Source organism: Melopsittacus undulatus, chromosome 5 (assembly GCF_012275295.1).
Source record: "Melopsittacus undulatus isolate bMelUnd1 chromosome 5, bMelUnd1.mat.Z, whole genome shotgun sequence".
NCBI lineage: Eukaryota > Metazoa > Chordata > Aves > Psittaciformes > Psittaculidae > Melopsittacus > Melopsittacus undulatus.
In genome coordinates, this window is record NC_047531.1 from 2,463,269 (window position 1) to 2,486,132 (window position 22,864).

The window sequence follows — 22,864 nt, forward strand, 5'->3', positions numbered from 1 at the left end:
GTAAACCAATTTCTAATTACTCTTTAAAAACACGAAATCACAACCCACACCAACTGAAACTTTTGAGAGCAGAGACATAAATCAGGATTATACCCAGCAAATTCATGCTAGAAGGACAAACAGCACAGGCAGTTACTAGAACTGTCTGCACTGAAGATCAGGAAGATGACAAGAGGGATATTCTACCAAGACAAATATAATGAATATGTAGCATAAAGACTGTGAGCTCACATAACTGAAACTAAGGGCATATAAAAATACCGAGCAGTTTTTAGTGCTCACATGCTGGAAAAGGAAAGGGCTGAGATCCCCTTACAATTGAGCTATCAGCACAGCTAAAGGCTCAGAGCAAGCATATAACACTAGCCAAAAAACCTTGAAATGTAAAGGAAAGCTAGCACAGATACCCAGCAGGAAAAGGAACCCTTCAGAGAAGGTCCTTCAGAAAGCTGAAGCTGTGTTCAGATCAGAGTAACATAACAGTAACAGAGTAACTGATACATGTTACAGATATGTTACAGAGTAACATAATAGATCAGAGTAACATAAAAGTAGCCAAAAAATCTTGAAATGGAAAGGAAAGCAAGCACAGCTACCCAGCAGGAAAAGGAACCCTTCAGAGAAGGTCCTTCAGAAAGCTGAAGCTGTGTTCAGATCAGAAAAGCAGAGATCAAACACTGTCAGTACAACAATGTGAAAAAACAAGCCTCCCCCCAAGAAAGCAACTTCCCAAAGGCATTAAAAAATACTAATAGATCTATTTGTAAACCCTTTGGAAGCAGAAAACCTGACAGAGAGTTTGTAAGTTCAACAGTCTGTGAAGACTTTTACAAGTGCTCAGAGAAGATAAAGTCAATAACAAAACCAAGTTTTCGTATGGAAAACACTGGAAGGGTCCAGAACCCTAAACAGCTCTAGAACTCAAAGACCGAGTAGTTAAGACATGGATTATAATGAAACCTCATGCTTAAAACACCGGGAGTCTAGGAAGTGGCTGACATGACATCAGCTTTTCTTCCTCATCACCTACCAGATGAACCCTCTTATTCATTACAGCAAGGTCAAAGGATGACTACAGAAATCAGCCTGAGAAATCTGTGTTAAGAGCTCTCCAGTAGCACCACACTCTAAGGTCAGAAGGGGACACTGACAAAACACTAAGACATCAAATCTGGAATGAGTTTTAAAATCCTGTTTGCAGTCTATGGCATCTTAAAAAGGCACCTGCACCCATGTGAAGCTCCCATGTAGTGAAACCAGATTTGGTATATAATAAGTTGATTTAGATTTACTCCCCCAAACACCTAAAATCTTCTATGACCTTTGAAGATTTCAACATTCCACACAGTTGTAATTGTATAGTTCTTGATTATTATTAAATATATGGTGTTTTCTAAGATGCTTTTAGTCTGTGTTATCATTGTGGAAAGCTTTGATCAAGCATTTGACTCTGATGGATTAAAAACTTCACTTAAGACACAGACCCTCAAGTCAGGTTACACCTTTTTGTTTTTAAAGGCAATATCTTTTGTAGAAGTATAAATAGGAAAACGACCAACTAGCACTTTGTCTAGCACATGGAGAACATCCAAGAACACAGGATGCTAAAGGCTGGGCAGAGAAGAGATTCAGAGCAGCCCAAGGAGAAGGACTTGGGGGTGTTGGTCAATGAGAAAATGAACATGAGCTGGCTGCAGTGTGTGCTTACAGCCCAGAAAGCAACTGTATCCTGGGTTGCATCAAAAGGAGCGTGACCAGCAGGGCAAAGGAGGTGATCCTGCCCCTCCGCTCTGCTCTTGTGAGACCTTACTTGGAGCACTGTGTGCAGTTCTGGTGTCCTCAACATAAAAAGGACACGGAACTGTTGGAACAAGTCCAGAGGAGGCCACGAGGATGATCAGGGGCTGGAGCACCTCCTGTATGGAGACAGGCTGAGAAAGTTGGGGCTGTTCAGCCTGGAGAAGAGAAGCTGCGTGGAGACCTCATAGCAGCTTCCAGTGTCTGAAGGGGGCCTACAGGGATGCTGGAGAGGGATTCTTCATCAGGGACTGCAACACGGAGTAATGGGTTTAAACTTAAATGGGAAGTTTGGGTTAGAAATAAGGAAGAAGTTTTTTACTGTTAGGGTGATGAGGCAACTGGAACAGGTTGTCCAAGGAAGTTGTGAGTGCTCAACCCAATGGCAGTGTTCAAGTTCAGGATGGACGGGGCCTGGAGCAACCTGGTCTAGTGAGAGGTTTCCCTGCCCATGACAGGGTGGCTGGAACTGGATGATATTAAGGTCCTTTCCAACCCAAACCATTCTATGATTCCACAAAAAGCCAGGGAAGGAAGGTATCACCATATTGGAAAGTCTTAAGTGAGTAAAAGGAGTTAGATCTTGCTGATAATTTCCTAAAAAGCCCCAGATCTACTTTTCTGGCTTCCAAGAACTACAGTTTTTCTGAATTATCACACCACTAACATATACAAAAGATGCTGGAATTCCTGGAGTTTTTCCATACCAGGAGCCATGGAATATGGACAGATCATACAAAATTTGGCATGGAAAGAGATGACATAACTACCAATGACATAAAAGTAACAAGACCATGAGAGCAGGAAATGCTGTACAAGGCAGAGATAAAACCAAGGAAGATGAAGTTAATACTAGATACAAGTACATTTTTAACTACAGATTCCTGTCCTACCAAATGACAGCACAGCTGCAGTATTTAATACATTCTAACACATTGTTTAACACAATCTAACACATATTAGGTTTCCACTAATACTTTATTGCTATACAGATGCCTACATAACCAGCTTTCAATTGGTTACATTCCCTAAGAGATTAAGATGAAAGGAAACCATCTGATTTTCATTAAGAACTATCTGAAAGATATCACATATAAAAACAATTACAATACCATTATGGGTAAAAGGTCTAGTAATATCCAATAGTCCCCCAGTATAAAGATTCCATTATGTCTTATTTTGACTATACAGACAGAAAAGCATAGCTCCACTTTGAAATAATTTATGACTTGAAACCTAACATATACCAAGTGACAGGAAACTCCATACCATGCATGGCATGCTTTGGCCCAGAGAAAAGCTTCACCAAGGCCCAGAAGGCATCTTCTTCATTCATGTACATAAGGAGTAAAGCTGTGATCTGGCTCATTCCCTGACAATATCCAACTTCCTGAAAATCAGACAGTGAAACATTACAACACTGAAAACAAAAGCCTTATAACCATGAGCTCTTAGTTCTTCCTTGACCTAGTGGAGGAAAGAGGATGCCCGACTTAATGGTGTAAGTTCCCCAGTTATGACACCACCAAACACACTTAACACTGAAGTATTTACAACATTGATAGATAGAAGGAATTATTCACAACCCTTCAACTGAAAAGTAAATGGAAATCTTGATGGTGCATTTGAACTTTTTACTGATGCACAAATCCCTTGGTCAGTACTAATAATACCAAATAACTGTATCTTGCTGTCCAATTGGATGTGGTTTAGTTGTAATTCAAGGGAGGCTTGGAAAGAAGAGCTCTTGCTTTGTCTGGCTTTACACTCAGGGCACCATCTGACAAATGCAAGACCTTTTTAGAGTGACCTATAACTATAAATCTGCTCAAGTTTAGCAGCCCATAGCAAGCAGATGTAACAAACCTGAAGGAAAAAACCTTTATTATTCCAACCCTGAATTTGGGTATTTCCTCTGCCATTAATTTTTACTTCTATTGCAGGAATCAAACGTCACTGTCATTTAGCTGCTCAGCTAACCCCACTGATAACAATTGAGCCTACATCCTTACAAATACTTGGACTGAGTTTCTTTCAGTTGACAGATTTAACCTGAATTGACAAGTTCAAGATAAAACCAAAGCATAAGAGGAAAAATGCAACATTAAGTGCTAAATAAAAACCTCACTGCATCATTACACTTTAACAGCTGATTATAAACAGTATTTTTCAGGCAACTTGATACTAGTCTAATTTTACAGGACATATATAGAGGTTCTTCCAGAGTTTTACTTCTCAGTGAGTCAAGGCTGCTTACAAAGAAAAGCTTATGACAACGTAACAGTGGAAGACAACAAATTCTAACCTTTTATGGGCCAACAAATGTGAGGAAACAGAAGCTGAAACAGGACAGAAACGTTCTATCCCCTAGACCTTTCAAAAATGAGGCAGTGCTGTTTAGAGTTAACTGCTTGATTTTGCTTTCTTCTTAACTTTACAAACTTTTCCATTGAATTGTAAGGAGCTACTGCTGGTTAGAAAGTGAAAAGATGACAAAATGGGCACAAGGAAGGAGAGGATAGTGCATTAAACCACAGTTAAATGGGGACATGACAGGATTTCTGTTTCTTCTATTTTTAGCATGCAGACAAAAAAACATTACAAAATACCTAAATTTCTAACCCTTATGTCAGGAAACCACCACTAACAAATCCTCATCCAGGACTGCAGCCAACACCAAGGGCTTAAAGTAAAGAAGATGCAGCCTTTAAAATCCTTTTGCATTTGTTAGACCCCTCCAGGTTATGAAATATGCCTGTTTACTCCAACATGCATCTTTCTGCAGTGTCTTCCTTACCATCATTCAAATGAACGGGAAGCATTTAATGAAATGGGAGGAAAATAACAGTAGTTAAAAGCTCAGCACAGCAGAAATTAATTATTCTTATTAGACACTATACTTAGTTTCAGTTGAACTGTATGCACAGTTCAGTCTGCCCAGTAAGATACAATGCTGGTGAGGCGCTGGCACAGGTTGCCCAGAGAAACTGTGGCTGCCCCATCCCTGGCAGTGTTCAAGGCCAGGTTGGACACAGGGGCTTGGAGCAGCTGCTCCAGTGGAAGGGGTCCCTGCCCGTGGCAGGTTTAGGTTGGGAAAGACCTTTAAAGCTCATCTAGTTCCAACCCCCTGCAATGAGTGGGGACATCTTCAACTCGATCAGGTTGCTCAGAACCACATCCAGCCTGGCCTTGAATGGCTCCAGGGCTCATGCACCCACCACCTCTCTGACAACCTGTGCCAGTGTTTTACCACCCTCACTGTAAACAAAATTCTTCCTCATTTCTATACACTTGCAAAGGTCTGTGAAATGTTTGTTGGGGTTTTCTTTATAGGGAGAAAGACACAGCAATGCAAGTTACTATCAATTCAGAGAAACTACATTGAAGTGTGAAGGTACACAACTTACCGTATTATATACGGAATATGCAGCTAAAACATGGAATAAAGATTGTTGCCTGTAGAAGCAAGAGTAGAAAAGGAAAACATTACAATATTGTCTTTTGTAGGAAGAGACAGACACAAAAGTAGTGAACTTTTTCTGGAAACCTGTTTCCAAAATATAATTTGTTAGCAATAAAGAACAAGATTAACCCCACTTTATAAAGACACAAGGTTCTGATTTCAAACCAACACTCTATTTAGCACTTTTCTGCTGGTTTACATGCTGAAAAGTTAAAAAAAAAACAAACCTGTAATACTCTGAGAAGGCAATGGTGTCAGATCATCATTTTTACAGACAAAGTGAAACACAGGATGGGCTACATTTCAAACACTGATTTATTCTGAATGCCAGGACTTGAACCACCCCAGACCTCATTTCTGTGCTTGCAGAACACTAACAGCTGTTCCCAATTTCAAACAGAGATGTAGAAGAATTGAAATGCACAGAGCAGCCACTAAGGTGTCTTCATCTTGGCAAACAAAGGCTGCTTTAGGTGACTGCTGCTGTCAAAGTGAAGAAAACCACCACCAATTGTGACTCAACATCCTATGCTCGGTCCTCCTCAGGGTACTGATCTCCAGCTACTACAGAGGTGGAATTACAGAGAGAGACCTTTCTGTAAAACCAATCTAATTTGGGAAGGCAGTAAGACTAAAAGCATAAAACCCAAAACAAAACAAAACTCTGCTCTTCTCAAACTGGGACATCAAACTCACACCTCCTTTTTGGGATCTGCTCAGGAGAGAATTTACAAACCTGAATGTCTCCTTTCATCTATGACTACAGCTGCTATTAAACTGCTGAGGTTTGCATACTGTCCTTCCTCTGTCCATGGAAATTCTCTGTCTGTCACTAACTGAATGTATAGAAATAGACATTAGCAGGTTAAGTAATGAAAGCATAAGCCAAAACCTGACTGTTTTCTATGGGAAGAAGATGCATACTTGGAGAATTGTACCAAAGCATCCCGATTATGGCATTTTTGCTGCCCTCTTGCAGAAGTGAAGCTTGGCTGTTCTTCAGTAACCAAAGTAAAGTGTAGCCTGGGGGACTAGACATTAAGCTGGAATCTTATTTTACAAGGACAAACTGAAAGGTCCCAAATGTACACAGGAAGCTCCTATATCTTCAGCTGACCGTATGAAACCGAACATAAGAGCTCAATCTCATTCACAGTAAAACACATTAAATAATGGGTATTTCAGTACTATTTACACTAGATGATACCACTAAAGACCTGTAAAAGAAGGGAACTTCAAAGACATACAGTCTACTTAGAAGTCAAAGAAGCTGTTGATTTACCCAGGGGACTTTTATTTCATTGCTATGTGAAATGATTTCTGAATTTTTCATGGAGGCATCACTGGAAATGCATAAAATATGCCCAGTAATACCAAGATCTATTCCAAGTGTGAAACTGCTTTAGGCTGCCAAAGGCTTTCCTGTGGACTCGGATGGCATTCTTACAGCACAGCTGCAGGGGATGGCGCTGGCTCTGCTTCTGTTAACCCCAAACTGAGGAGGCAGGAAGCTTCTGCTAACATCTAAAATGTGGGCATAAAAAATAACTGAGGCCCAGAAGCAACACAGGCATTTTTGCAGGGCACTGTGTCAGTACTGCTGAGAGGCACAGCATCTCACATACACATGGCACTTCGCAAATATATATATATACACATATGTGTGTATATATGTGTGTGTATATATATATGTATAGTACATATGCATACATATATGTATACACACATGCACACACACACAGAGTAGCTGCACAGAACAGCTCTCAGCTTGGGAATTTCTGCTTTGGACTCCATCCTGTGTTACACCCACCAGAGAAATGCCCCATATTTAGAATTTGCCCACAGAAGAGCTAGAACAATACTCAAAGAAAACGCTTGGTTTATTATCACATTAAAGTCCACGGATCTTTCGAGTATTACTTCTTGAAAATAGCTGACTACCGTAGAATGTGTCTTGGAAAGAAAAGGAGATTAAAAACTGAACGAATACAGTCACAGAGGGGCAAGAATACCCTCTTCATCTCAGCAGGGTGCTGATGCTGCAAGCTAGCAACAATACTGACGTTTGTATCACCACTTATTTAATTCCTAAGCATTTTTAAAGCTGACAGTTGCCTAATATTCCTCATCCAAAACCAACAAACCAACAAGAATTTTGAAGGAATCCCAATGTATTAAGGCCTACATTTGTAGATAATTAAATGCCCACATATAAAATACTCTTCTGCTTGGTTGTCAGTTAGCTGCTAGAAGGAGAGGAATGTAATAGCCAAAGGAAGGCTAAAATCCATAAGCTATTAGGGATGCAAAGAGTTATTTTGGTCTTGAAAATAAATCTTCATTTATCAGTCTGGAATTCCCATGCTTTCATATTTACAATACCTGAGACTTTTTATTAAATATGAAACGAGAACAGCTTAGAAATGGTTTTCTTCAGAATGCTACTGACTGCCTCATAGTTAGGGGAAACTAGCTGAAGTGACTAGTCAGTTTTTGCAGTAATAACAGCAGTGACACAATCACACGTAGATAATCCTGCTCTGAAAGTCTGGAGCTTACATTCAATGTGCTTGACCAGGTCACAGAGGCAGATCAGAAGCCAGTTTTAAGGCAAGCAAAGCAAAACCTTTTCATTTACTTACTTAACCCCGTATCTGTCCCGAAACATGATGTGATCTCTGTATGTTCGATTTACATCAAGATCAATTTGCCTAATATCTGGTGAAGACCTTCGTGCATGACACTTCAATTTCTGGGAAAACAGTAAAGAACACAAATTAAGTTTCAAAATGTGAACTGCCTGACTTTACACCTATACTGAAGCATCTGCCAGCTCATAACTTAAAATACTTATTATAACAACAACTCCCAAAGTAAGAGTTTTAACTTCCAAAACACACATATACAGGTTCTATGGAGCCAGAATTCACAAAGCCTAGATGAAAAAAGACCAAGCCCATAATACACATTTTTGTGACACACCATTCACTACCTATATTCAAGGCTGTGTTTCAGCACTTCAAATTTCTAATTGCCATTTCTCAGGCAGGGACATCACTGGAGAAAGACACAAAGTGCATTTCACTACTCAGGTACAAGAACCTAAGATGCAAGTGCTCCAGACCAGACTTTTAGCAAATGATTTAGTGTGGTTTTCATACTTTTCCTGCCTTTTTCTTTAAGCAGAAGTAATAGCTACAGAACTACCAGTTATTATCTAAGTATAGGTAATGGACATTTCTCTAGTCATTTCCTCTGTCTTTCTGTTCTAATCTAATTCAGCTGTAGAATACCTCTACTTTCGCACTTGCTTTAATGTTTTATAATTAAATCCAATTTTGCAATTGAATACTTAGGAAGCCTGAATAGATTAAATTGCCACCTTCTATTTTGCACTTACAATAATTTTCTCTTGCCATACACTCATTCTTTCTCATATCTGTTCCAAAAGTTGAGTTTGCCAGATATTTCTAACTGGATTCAACATGCTATTTCCAAACCATTATACCTTCATAGGCGTTATTAGAGAATACCACTGACAATCTAACAGCTGAGCTCTACACATTCTGGTTGAAAAAAAGCAAAAAGGCTTAAACCCAAAACTAATTAAAACCCAAACTAAGAAATACCAAAACTAAGAAAAACAAGGGATCAAACAGGGAACAGTGACATTCATTCAGTCTGATGAATACAACCAGAAGCTTCAGACATATCAGGAATTACTTGTAAATCATTGAACCAACTTTAGGAAATGGGAAAAATGGAGAGCAGTAAAATAAGCTTATTGCAAATAAACAAGCTAGAATAATATGGAATAAACTCTTTCTACTTCTCTATTTGAACTACAAACACATTTTTGTTTTACATTGAGCACTAGATGACATCAATCATTTCTGAAGATGAATTCACCTATGTTAAAATGCTTCTAGTTTTATTCAGTATTCTATCCCACAACTACATCATTCAGCATGAACTCTGTTTTACCCCTCTTGGATCTGCCAGTAATCTTACTTATGAAGTTAACAAAACACACTAGTCAAAGAGCAGCCTGTCAGACTAAAGAGAGAGAAATCTCTTAAGAGGAAGATTACAGATACCAAAATTTAGATAACATCAAGGCCAACATCAATCTTCTTTCATGACTGTACAAGATCCCTTGTCTACTCAGACCCAGAGTCCCAGCTCCAAATGAAAATGCCAAAGCCAAACAAGCAATGCATTTCCTTGTAACTCTGGACGTTACTTCCTTAAAAGGCAGTGAACAGTTACATTCCTGGTTTAATTTAAACACTCTACAATATTAAATTACCTTTCTGTTAGCCAAACTCTCCCTGTAATCCTTTAACAGAGAGAGAGACACACAATGAGGAAAAGACAGACGTTTAAGGGCTTTAATCCCCTCCTGCCTAACTTACTAGCCTGCACATGAACCTTATTCTCTACACTTCAGTCTGAAATTGAGCTCTGATGGCCATCAGCTGTATTCACACTGACAGAAAAAGTAGTTATTAGAGAAAAACTTAGAGGAACGTGACCACAGTAATCCAGAGGTTGCTGAATCGGGGTAAGGATCAGGACAGAGGGGTAACAGATTATTTTTGTTATATTCTAAGTAGGAGATACACTTAAGTGGTCAATTTATGCCTGTAGAATTTGGTAGAGTTTACATCGTGTCATGACTTGCACCTCTGAGAATACAATCAAGTAACCAGACAGTGCTTTGTAATGGATATCTAAGCTTCACTCGCAGATGAGATGGTAGAAAGATAGCCAGCTTGTTCTGGCCTTTACAAGAGTAAGGGACCAACCTCCATCCCCTCAGAACACTGAACTCCTCTCACTCAACCTCACCTAACAAGGCACTTCCTTCATGGACCTTTCTCAAAGAGCTGCAGATCCAGAGGTTTCTGTTTTCTTACTGGGACAGGGCTGGGTTTTATTTTGTTTTACTTTGTTTTTAGAAGGGCTTTTGCAAGTGCTTGAGGATGGGAAAAGAAATGGAAAGATCAAATTATCTCTATGAATTACAGAAAATCAGCTGAAAAAGTGCTGTTCAAATAAGTAGGCTTTTTCCTAGCTAAACCAAACCATAAAATTCTGTACAATTTCTTATCCTTTTTCTTTTAACATTACATAACAATAAAAGCTTAATAAAACCTGTATTCTTAGTATCTGGCATTTTTTGATTAGTATTAAGTGGAAATCCTACAAACTCACATTATAGAAGTCTTTCATGTCTTCTTTCATTTTAGGGATGTCAAGGAGTAAGCACCAGACTTGCCCTCTGAACTGCTGTGGGATTCCTTTATAAATTCTGCTATGAAACTGTAAAAATAAAAAACCAAACAAATGTAAATGCAGTAAAATCTACAACAGCCTGAATAAAGGAAAAGTGACACACAACATGCAACAGAGAAATGCAAGTACATCAATTGTCCTAGCAAAGGGATGACCTGCTGGGGACAAAGTGTTCTCTGTCTTTTAGGGGACTGAAGCATCCAGTGACATTATATGGGACAGGGAAAGAAATGGGACACACAGACCAAAACATCATTCTGTGCAGGCTATGCTTAGGAGCCAGGGTTTCTTATGTAGGAAGCAATCAAATTTGATACAATCAAAATTGTATCACCTCTGCTGAGCAGCACCTGTTCTACAAATATTGGAAAGACTACTCCAAATTTTGTAACTCGGACCCAAAAAAATCGTGTTTTTTGGAACACAGGATTTCAGGACAAGCTGTAACTACAAACTATTAATGGCAACGGCAAAAGGCAACCAGCAATATCATAAAGCTTTAAAGATTATCAGTAAAAGAGGAAAAAACCCCAAAAGCATAACTGATTTTGAATTTGATTTAAAACACTCAGTGTGCTGAAATGTAGGTATGCCTACCAACCAAACCTGAGACCACCAAAAACCCCACAAGATGCCAGTTCTAAAGTTAACAGATTCTAGATCATACTTCTCAACTATCAGGTTTTTAAATGCATATTAAAACATTTCCACAAGCACAAGGTATAAAAGATAGCTGTAGAAAGTGTAGCTGACACACAGCACAACCTACAAATGCTCCATGCAATTCTTAGCTCTGAAAAAGAAATTCCCCATTCCTGACATATTCTGTTCTGACACATAAAACTTGTATTCAAAATGGGTCGTAAGGGGATAACTGAGTACCTGTGTGTAACTAGATGATCTTAAGGTCTTTCCAACCCAACCTATTCTATGATTCTGTGTTCCCATTGACATGTAGCTTTACTGCTCAGACCCATGGTACAACAACAGTGTACCTGGATAGCAAACATTTCTGCCACTTAATTATGATTGTGTAAGTGGTTTTCAAACATCTCCAACAACCATAAGGTTGTTAATGAGGAGAACTGGTTGAAGACCAGGTTGGACAGGGCTTGGAGCAACTGGTCCTGTAAAAGGTGTCCCTGCCTGTGGAAGGGGTTGGAACTGGACAAGCTTTAAGGTCCCTTCCAACCCAAACCAGTGTGGGATTCTGTGAAAAATAAATTCTCAAGACAAGTCTTGCTCTACATAAGTATTCTGGGAGGTGAGGTGGCCCTGGCTGAGAAGGGGCTGGAAGAGATGGCTTCTGGAGGTCCCTTCCAACCCCAACCATCCTGTGATGTTGCATGATTCTGTGACTTTGTGAAAATGCCATGGTTGCACTGTGTTCTGGGAACTGGGGGAGGAGATGGGGACCCATACATGACAGCAACACTCCTTCCTGTTAATCATTCAGTCACCAGCCAGTTAAAAACATTATAAATGAGCAAACTGAGTATTAGCTGAGTATCTTTACTGTAAGTACAATAATGCTGCCCTCTGCTGTCTTTTATTTCCCTAAGTAATATAAGGTTCAAAATATGTTGAGAAATGCTGGGTTGGGTCTATACAATTGCAAAAACAGAATCTGCTCTTCTGAATTAATAATTACTCACTCTGAATTAATAAGGAAGAAGTAGAAAATTCAACAAGTTACATTAGAATCATAGAATAGCTAGGGTTGGAAAAATCATCTAGTTCCAACCCCCCTGCCATGGGCAGGGACACCCCACACTAAACCATGGCACCCAAGGTTCTGTCCAACCTGGACTTGAACACTGCCAGGGATGGAGCATTCACAACTTCCTTGGCAACCCATTCCAGTGCCTCAGCACCCTCACAGTAAAGAATTTCTTCCTTATATCTAATCTAAACCACTGCTGTTTAAGTTTTAACCCCTTGTCCTATCACTACAGTCCCTAATGAAGAGTCCCTCCCCAGCATCCCTGTAGGCCCCCTTCAGATACTGGAAGGCTGCTATGAGGTCTTCACGCAGCTTCTCTTCTCCAGGCTGCACAGCCCCAACTTTCTCAGCCTGTCTCCATACAGGAGCTGCTCCAGCCCCTGATCATCCTCGTGGCCTCCTCTGGACTTGTTCCAACAGTTCCATGTCCCTTTTTATGTTGAGAACACCAGAACTGCACACAATGCTCCAAGTGAGGTCACACAAGAGCAGAGTAGAGGGGCAGGATCACCTCCTTTGACCTGCTGGTCACGCTCCTCTTGATGCAGCCCAGGATACGGTTGGTTTCTGGGCTGTAAGCGCACACTGCAGCCGGCTCATGTTCATTTTCTCATTGACCAACACCCCCAAGTCCTTCCCCGCAGGACTGCTCTGAATCTCTTCTCTGACCAACCTGTAGCTGTGCCTGGGATTGCTCCGACCCAGGTGTAGGACCTTATACTTGTCATGGTTAAACTTCATGACGTTGGCATCAGCCCACCTCACAAGTGTGTCAAGGTCCCTCTGGATGGCATTCCTTCCCTCCAGCGGATCAACAGAACCACACAGCTTGGTGTCATTGGCAAACTTGCTGAGGGCACACTCAATCCCACTGTCCATGGCACTGACAAAGACGTTGAACCAGACCTGTCCCAACACCGATCCCTGAGGGACACCACTCGTTACTGGTCTCCAGCCAGACACTGAGCCATTGACCACAACTCTTTGCATGCGGCCATCCAGCCAGTTCTTTATCTACAGAGTGGTCCACCTATCAAACTGATGTCGCTCCAATTTAGAGACAAGGATGTTGTGTAGGACAGTGTCAAACACTCTGCACAAGTCCAAACAAGTTCCTGGACAAAAAATGAGGCCATTACCACACAGTCTGAAGAGCAGGAATTGGCATTTCTAATGCTGCAAGATGTAAAACTGGTTTTCCTGTAAGTAAGACTTCCTCAGTTATGTCAGGAAGCACAAGCACCAGAGGGACTCTGCCACCTCAAAAAGAATCATAAGAATTATAATCTGAAGCTCAGAAGAAAGTATATTTATAATGAAAAGAAAGTATATTTATAAAGGTTGCTGCCTTTAGAGGTTCTTAACTTCTGTGGGTTGCATAAAAGGAAGAAGATGTGCAAATACAAGAGTTGCTCCATCTCATTCAAAAAAATCTCAGGCATGCCAAGAGGGTTCTTCATTAAGGCTCTGTGTTCAGACTCCAGACTAAGTGGAGACTTGATTATTATATTCTGTGTGAATGCCAGAGCAGCTGGAAATTGCAGCTACCCTGATTGTTTCTCTTCTTCCTTTCCCTCTCAATTTAGACAACTTCAATCACAGACAGATGAAGGCAGTCAGTGAAAGATGGAAACGCTTTGATGGAAAGACTCAAATGGGAATATAACATCTAACAGTTTTATTTAATCTTTCCTGAAAGTTATGATCATACTAAGTCAGGAAGGATTTACTGTCTGGTTGATTGTAACCTGGATTGTTAAGCAGTAAAATACAAATAGGAAATAAAAGCATAATCTAGAGAAAGACCGCATGAGAAAGGGCTGATAGAGAGATGAAAGCTTTGTTTTGACAAACATAAATCATACAAAGACACAAGGGCAGTTACTCACTTCAGAGACTAGGGTCTGTAAGAATCATGATGACCCCACTGAAAAGATGCCGAAATCATCATACAGGAATCAAGGAGTTTTAGACACAAAGAAGTCAGGCAAAAATGCCAGGAGGCCTGGATGGATGAACAAGAAGCTCCTGGACAAACTCCAACACAAAAAGGAAGCCTACAGAGGGTGGAAACAAGGACAGGTAGCCTGAGAGGAACAGAATAAATTGTCTGAGCAGGCAGGGATCTGGATGTGAAAGCTAAAGCCCTGATAGACTCAAAGCTGGCCAGGGATGTCAAGAGCAGTAAGAAAAGCTTCTACGTGTATGTCAGTGGTAAAATGAAGACCACGAGAAATGTGGCCTCCTCTGAAGGTAGCAAGCAAATAATCCACAGGGAGGCAGGCCAAGGCAGGGACTGGAAGAGTGAAGAACCTCCCACTGGAGGAGATATTTAAAAGGATAGGGATGTGGTTGAGCTGTTACCAACACCCCTTTTCTTTAATTAGGTTTAAGCTCAGAAGCTCTAATGGGGAAACAGTTCCTGGTACTCCCCTCTTGAGATATTCTGCAATAAGGATCAGGGGAGGTGTAAACTGAAGCATCTCCCATGCACACACACATCAGTGTGTAAATGTTTTTTCATTAATTCTCCCTGTGAAGTTATGACAGAAAAAAGTAGGGAAGCAGCCTACAGGCAGCTCTGCAAGAGTATTAAATGAAAACTGTATTTTGCAATTAAGCATAATGTCCTCAAATGTATGGATTCACATACAGTATGTGTACAGTATGAACAGATTTCTTCAAGCCAAAACTCTGTCAATTGTACGTATGAAGGCTCATTATAAAGGGGTTGTCTGAAGTCCTATACTTTGGATGTACTTGCTCTATCCCTGGGACCACCATCTTCTCTGACTCTCCCTTGCTCTCTTGTTGAGAATGCAATTATCTCTCAAGTATTCCATTCTCCAAAACCAAGCCATCACTACAATTATAATGTATAACCTTAAAACAGTATTGCTGCAGTGTTCCCCTCAGTGCTGTTTCTAAACAGTGCTGATTTCAGGAGCACTCTAACTGCACAGAAACCATGCCAGTGTCAGCTGAAGTGAGTCTTTTAAGATACAGGCTGTTCATTTCCTTTACCAATTTGTTCCTCTAGTGTTAACTACTTCATCCAACCAAGTGAAGACAAGAAAGCAGGAGTCAGGAACTGTTCATTGCAACTACTGCTTCTGTGCTTCAAGAAGGTGAGCATGGAAAACTGGTGCATTCTTCCAACAAACTGTCTTGATCTGTGAGTTTTGTACACGGCTGAGAACAACACCAGGTTTTCCATACACAACAGTGACAAATAATGTCTGAGCTTCCACTGGGAGGAGGCTGATTCTTTATTCTGCATGTTCTGGTTCATTTACCATGCCAGATGGGAGAAGAAATAGGGAAAACACCCTTGTTTTTAAAGACTCGTGTGCTCCACCAGTGTTCAACAATCAGTGGGAATTTTTCCTAGCCTCAAGCGCAGTTCATCCTCTATATGAACATACTGAATTATTCCTGCCACTATTTATAGTTCAGCCTATAATTTGTTACATCAACTGAAACTCTTTCTGCTCAGCTGACCTGCTGTACCTTCTGCATGCTTGGTGAATAGAGGATTATTGAGTTAAGTCAGTGTATCACAGACTGACATCATCGATGGTTGACGAGGAAGACCTCTACTGCTTAGACAACATGTAGCTATTGTGTCCCCTGAAAGATGTATTTAACATTCTCTATATAAACAAAGTAGCTGTCACATAGGCTTTTTTATCATCTCTTTGACGTGGGAACATACTTGATCTTCAAAATCACACAATTGCCACAGTAAAACAAAGCCACAGGTGTTCTGACCTCAAGCTTCTCCTCCCAGAGGAGCTGACGGGACAGAAAGAAGGATGATGATATAAAATTAGGAAACAAATTATTGCTTTTTCATGCACTCATTTGATATTTTAAGAAAAGGAATTTGCTGAGTTCTTAGTTAGACCATGAAAAACAACAACCACTGGCTTTGGTATTTGGTATTTGCAAAGAGCAAGATGGTCTCAAAACCAAAGGTAGTAAGCAGAAAGGATGAGTAGGGGACATGGTGAGTAAATCTCTTCCTCTACTTGAACTGTAGTAGCTCAGCTCCCTGCTTATCAGGCTGACAAGCATTGTGGTCTCAATTTCTCCCTTTGAAGTTTTCACTGTATACAGATAGCTTACTAAAACAAAAGGCTAGTAAGCGAGTAAGCTCACGCTGCAGGCCAGTCATCCAGGAGTAACCTAGGATGTAACAGTTGACCTCCAGTCCTCAGCAAAGTACAGATGGATCAGCAGCATCAGAAAATACCAACAGAAACCCCATCAGAAAATGCAATTTTTAAGCCCTATTGAGGGGAAGAAGAAATCTGAACGTTGGAACCTCATGTTCTGTGTGCATTATCCACCCAACGGCCACACGAACAGTTATGAAAACCTTCCCAGAACAGTGTTGGGCATGCAGCCTCTCTAGCAAGCTTCTTCCCAGCTCAAACTCCTCCCTAGTTTTAAGATGACCAAGACTATAACTCCAGCAAATAACTTACTCACATGAAAATGCCTAGCTTTTAAAGCAAGTAAGAGCACTTAGCACTCACTGGCATACCTAACATAACCCGCTGCTTACCACTGCCCTCAGACCACTATTTATTGTCTGAATGGGATAAAAATACTTTCGTAACCAAAAATCCCCAAAGCAATTTAAGGATTATTATTAATGGGCAATTCACCTCCTTAAAATTCCCATGGAAAAGCACTTTACTCTTTTTCTGTTTTGTTTCTAAAAGGCAAGAACTGCTGTAGCACTGCTGGGTGTTGTTAAGTAGCTGCTAGCAGATCTCAGTTCTTTCATTTGATTTCAGAATAGAAAAGCCCACCAAGGTCTAAAATGCCCTAGTCACAAATAGATTCCACACAGTTCTTTTGAAGATTATGAATGCTGAGTTGCATATTATTCACATTTAAACCAGATTTATCCCAAAGGGGACAGGGCATGGAATGTCTTCCTGTACTTTTTACCTTCTATATTGCTCACTACGACTCTCCTTTTAACAAAATAATCAGGTATCTTGGGATATCCTAATATATCTGTGCTGTCAAGCATGATAATTTAAATATTTCTCTCTATATAGAAATTTAAACTATATGCCCCATGTTACAACATGTTACTTGGAGAGTTACTCAAGGTGGTTTTCACTGATCCATGCTGTAACCTATCCTAGGCCCTCCAGTAAACCTGGGCTGCAAAAGAAGAGGAAAATAAGGGGGCGGAAAGATGGAAACTGTAGAAGAGCAGAAGATCAGTAATAAAAAGCCTCATAGGTCTTAGCAAGATGCCATCACTAACTTAAAGGAGTAACTGTAAATTTGAACATTTATCATTAATATAAAGGAATAAAAAAAAGGTAAAGTTAAAACCCTTGAAAGGGGATTTGTGACTCCTGTGGAGCTCAACTACACTCATTTAAAGGTGGCCCCTCTTTTTGACCTTTTCCTCTTTCACGTTCTCAAAGCCTAAATCAAACACAACTTCCAGCTCTCTGCAAGGCAACACAAGCAGGTCTGACACTTTGTCTGCTCCCCAGATTACTCTGCAGACATGAACACTTGCAGCACTGTCTGCAGTTCTGGTGTCCTCAACATAAAAAAGGACATGGAACTGTTGGAACAAGTCCAGAGGAGGCCACAGGGATGATCAGGGGACTGGAGCACCTCCCATATGAAGACAGGCTGAGAAAGTTGGGGCTGTTCAGCCTGGAGAAGAGAAGGCTGCATGGAGACCTCATAGCAGCCTTTCAGTATCTGAAGGGGGCCTACAGGGATGCTGGGGAGGGACTATTCATTAGGGACTGTAGTGACAGGACAAGGGGTAACAGGTTGAAACTTAAATGGGAAGTTCAGGTTAGAGATAAGGAAGAAGTTCTTTCCTGTGATGGTGGTGAGGCACTGGAATGGGTTGCCCAGGGAGGTTGTGAATGCTCCATCCCTGGCAGTGTTCAAGGCCAGGTTGGATGAAGCCCTGGGTGATATGGTTTAGTGTGAGGTGTCCCTGCCCATGGCAAGGGGGTTGGAAATGGATAATCTTAAGGTCTTTTCCAACCCAAACCATTCTATGATTCTGTGCTGTGTGATCCCAGTTCCGACAGTCCAAGCACAAAGCAGTGCAGCATAGAATTATCACCATTAAGTGATGTTAAGAGAGCCCATGCACTATTGCCGTTAGAAAGTCCTTGCATTTGGCCACCAGTTTTGTTGGGTTATTATGTATTACTGCACTTTGGAAAAATAAAAAGCTTTTTGCTTTCAGTGTGGGGTGTTGCGGGCCTTTTTATTCCAGATCTCATAAACAGAGAATCTAATTTAAGGTTATACATTCATTCAGATGTGACAGCTAACGAAAAACACACACATAACTTTACCTTTTCACTGTTCTTGTATTTTTCCCAGCTTTTCAGCATCTTCACCCATTTTGTAGTTCTTTCAATTTCAAGGTGCTTTTGCTGAAAAGAAATAAGAAGTTTTTAATTTTTCCAAAATGAATACATTTCAAATTTTGATTATCTAAAAATATTGAGGAAATAGTTTAGCACAGCATCATCAACTCTTTATGCAGTCATCTAAGAACAGCAACAAGGAGTAACATCGGTTCACTTAAGACAGCCAATCCAAAATCAAACAGAAACCCTTGTTTTCAGCTCTATGTAAAGAACTGCATTTTGTAAGAAGAGTTTAACTATGAGATTTGTAGAAGTTTCTTCTCCTACACATTTTAGGCAAGCACAAAAACCTGCAATTTGTTCTTTTACTTATTAAATTTTCAGTGATCATACAAAACATCCCTACTTTAAAAGCACAAAGAACACAAACAAAAACAAGTGGACGGAAGAGCAATGGTGCAGGAGCACAAGTGGGAACAAGCTCTAATTCTGGGCATTAAGAGCAAGAAAGCCTTGCTGTAATTCTCATACTTGGCTTGCTACATTTTTCCTAAGTGGCTCCATATCCAACATCAAGGATTTCTTCTAAAGGTAAGATCTACTTGCTTAAATTCTATTCTGACAAGAGGGTTTCAGAAATAAAGTGATAAAAGGAGAAATCAAACCAAACCAAACTCCATCTCCTCAAAATTATTAACTAGTATAACAAGTAACATCATAAAAAGTGAATTTTGCATGTTATTTGTATTATATACAGCTTTAAAAGCACAGGACAACCCTACTGCTTTAAAGGCCACCCCACCTATGAAAACCTTGGTACAGCTGCCATCAACTTCTTGAACTTGGGAACCAAACAAACTTGATAAGAAGCTTTTTAGTGCATATTTCACATGCTGTAAAGTAGGTGAGATGTCTCTGATTATATACATTATATATATTATATGACTTTATATATTATCTAATTATATATATTATTGTATATTATATATTACAAAGTTAACTATTAACTGTATTTTTAATTTTCTTTTAAAATTACACTTTTCAACTCTTTTTTGGAGCTGAGGATCCACACTGGAAAAGCTGAAGCAGAAAAATGTACGTGTGTGGCTATTGCCTTCTCTTCAGAGATGAATACAATCAGGGGGCTTTGTAAAGGACAGCTCCCCTCTACGTCCAACTTCAAATCCAGGGCTTAATCAAGATAGAAAAGATAATCTGTTTCATATGTTTAGGGATACAACCTGGTAATAATGTAAGAGTTTAATTTCAAAGCTCTGCAGGATACTGAAAACTTATTAATACTTCCATTAAGTATTCATTAAGTCAACTTGCATCTGAAATGTTGGGGAAAAACAGAAAAGAAAATTACTACTTATTGTCTCAATAGAATTCTAATTTTACTTCCAGCTTTTATTCATCAGAATTGGTACATTCTTTCTGGGGTATCAATGCAATGAAATAGGAAAAGGAATCCTTTAATCCAGGAGCCCAAAGCCTTACACTTGCAGAAGTACAACTTGATGACTGCTGAGTTCCAGCCCAACCATGATTCAGTCCATGAGGTGTCCTGGAAACAGGTTGGTTTAGGGGTTTTAAGTTGTTTTTATTTGAATCCAACAGAAGCCTGACACAAAGTTATGGGGAAAGAAGCGCCTCGACTCTTTCAACCTTAACTTATCTAACTATTCATGCTGCAATCAACTGCCCACATTCTTGTCCAGGTTCCATGCCCTGTATGCTCATAGCTCAGCCACTTGCCTATTTTCAATTATTTAATTAAAACACTTAAGGGTTAGGTTAAAGGGGATGTGTGGAAAAACTACCAGAAACTGCTGCTTCCCAGATTTCACAAGTTTCACAACACTGTTTGTGATTCTCCCCCCACTCACAACCGCTCTAAGAAGTAAGCTTTTTTAACATCTCTTCAAGCAGATGTTCTCCAGGCATGGTTTAGATTGCAGGAATAACACTGGTATCAAGCCAGGAAAGGTCTCTGCCCTCAACATGCTGTTCAAATAATCTGTAAGAAAAATAAACCCCGATCGGCTCCCACAATCTTTTTGTCTGGATGTTTGATCTGCTTTCAAGGGGTTTGTTCTTTCGAGACAGCAGCTCGCTTTATTTATAGGTTTGTTCAAGCTTTTAAGTCTTCTGTGTCAATTTATCCTAGTTCTCAAGTGATGATTCTGTAGTCAAAATAGCAATTATTTCTGTGTTCAGTGGCTGAAAACTTTTAGCTAGTTCATGTTCACTTTCACGTCTAACAGAGGCAATGCTGGAACCATGGACAGATCTGGGGTAGCTCATTGCAGAGCAGAGCGATGCTGCTGCTGCTCTTTCAGGCAAGTTCCATGTAGCTGTCACCAAAAAAAGAATAAATCCATTTATTTACCTCCTGAGTACATTTTACACTTTGAAGCAATTTTGCCCCTGGCAATAACAAAATCCCCAACTAAAGCAAAGAAGGTTTCTTTCTCCTGTGTCAGTAAATAATACGCTACTGAAAGTGTGAAGTTGGGCTGGCAAGTATCCATCTTCCATGCAGCACTCTATCTTCCTGAAGATCAAGTGTGCTGGAGCTAGGGCTTAAAGCAATGCTTCAGCAGAAGCCTCAGACAAAACCAGAACTCACTGAGCTGTTCCCTGGAGCATTTGTAATAAAGTAAACCAAAGAAAACCAAACAAACTGAGAATTACCTACAAAACACTTCATAGCACTTCAACAACAGAGTCACACACAGATTCAAGATCTCCTGAGGTCAGTTCTCTGTCTGCTTGTCTCCTCTAGCTGATCTTTCCTCCCCTTGTTGTACCTCAAATGTGCTGGATGGTTAACCTAAAGGATAAGTTATCTATGATGTAGGACAACGATTCAATGCATTTAAGTCACCAAGCACCCAGCAGTGTAATGAAGCATCAAAACTGCCTTGCAGTCACTGTAATAATGCTTATTCTGGAAGTATTGCACATGTAAATACACAAGCAGAAAACCCATTTAAACCCTTTACACTAGAGGGTACATGCAGAACAGAGATTCAAAATTCACAAGGACACAATTCTTTACAGAAGTGGCAAACTAAATGAAAACATGGCTTAGGAATAGCTTTTAAAATTCAGAAGTAAGGCAAAGGGAAAACATAAACAGTTCTGCCAAATAAATGCCTTTAAAATATATTGCACAGAAAGCTTTTAGTTTTAGCCTATGTTAACATGACACATGAATTATCCTGTCAATGGTATCTTGAACATTGTAGATTCAAACACAGCTGACAGAAGGAAGATAAACCGCAAACCAGCAGAGGTCAGGGCATCACCAGGAGTAGAGCCAGGAGTCTAACACAGGAGTTACTGCATGATTACAAGACAGCACTAGATTTGCAATTTAACATTGATTCAATAAATACAGTTTCTATGCTGACATTTTGTCTGAGACAGCACAAGCAGAATATGGGACAGAGAACTGGGACACAATTTTCCCCCAATAATTTAAGGCTACCTACAAAGCCACGGTGAATCAGAGCTTTAGTCTGTCTAATGTGTATGCTCATAGACTCACCCCCTGCTGCATCCTTCTGATGGAAATGAAATTCTATGCACACTCACTATGTTATTAAATGTAACGAAACATCACAGGAAAACCAACTATTTCAGGCTGAGTACACAGAAACACACATGAACCAGGGCAAAACAAAAGGGACTCAGAAGTTCCCTTCCTTTATGAGAAGTGTTTCTTACCAGCCCTATAATGAAGCTCCAAATAACTCATTTTCAGAAGCACTCCTACTCAACACTCAGGGAGCTGAGCTGCCTTGGAACAAGTCATTCCATCCCTCTTCCACGCTCTCTACTGATTTGTGCAGCCAAAAGTTCTAGATACAGAAGATCCATATGGGACAAACAAGAATAACCTGATCTGGTCTTGAATATAACTATGGGGCTGACAGACCAAGAAGAAATACCAATAGTAACTAGGCCCAGACAAGTAGAAATTCAGTTCCAGATAATTTTAATAAAAGCTTTCCACATTCCCAAAGCATCAGATCCCAAACTTCTCTTCCAACACCCTCCAGCAGCAGCAGGATTTTGGGACTAGGGCCCACACCAGCTGCTGCCAGGTCTTGCAGGTCCATAGTGTATGTGTCTCATCAACTCAGCAAGAGGTCATTAAGTTTCAGTGGCAGCCAGGATATTTGTCACCACTTC

General features: G+C 40.2%; 1 protein-coding gene across 3 annotated transcripts in view; it reads right to left on the minus strand.

Moving 5' to 3' along the window:
* Positions 1 to 22,864, minus strand: part of USP6NL (USP6 N-terminal like) — a 117,910-nt gene that overhangs the window by 21,005 nt on the left and 74,041 nt on the right. For all 3 annotated transcript variants that reach the window (XM_034063389.1, XM_034063390.1, XM_034063388.1), the window contains 5 exons: positions 18,644 to 18,724; positions 10,478 to 10,585; positions 7,903 to 8,012; positions 5,205 to 5,253; positions 3,067 to 3,187 (listed from right to left, as the gene is read on the minus strand). In XM_034063389.1, coding sequence (XP_033919280.1) covers positions 3,067 to 3,187; positions 5,205 to 5,253; positions 7,903 to 8,012; positions 10,478 to 10,585; positions 18,644 to 18,682 — 427 coding nt within the window. In that variant the 5' untranslated portion in view covers positions 18,683 to 18,724. The remainder of the gene's footprint in view (positions 1 to 3,066; positions 3,188 to 5,204; positions 5,254 to 7,902; positions 8,013 to 10,477; positions 10,586 to 18,643; positions 18,725 to 22,864) is intronic.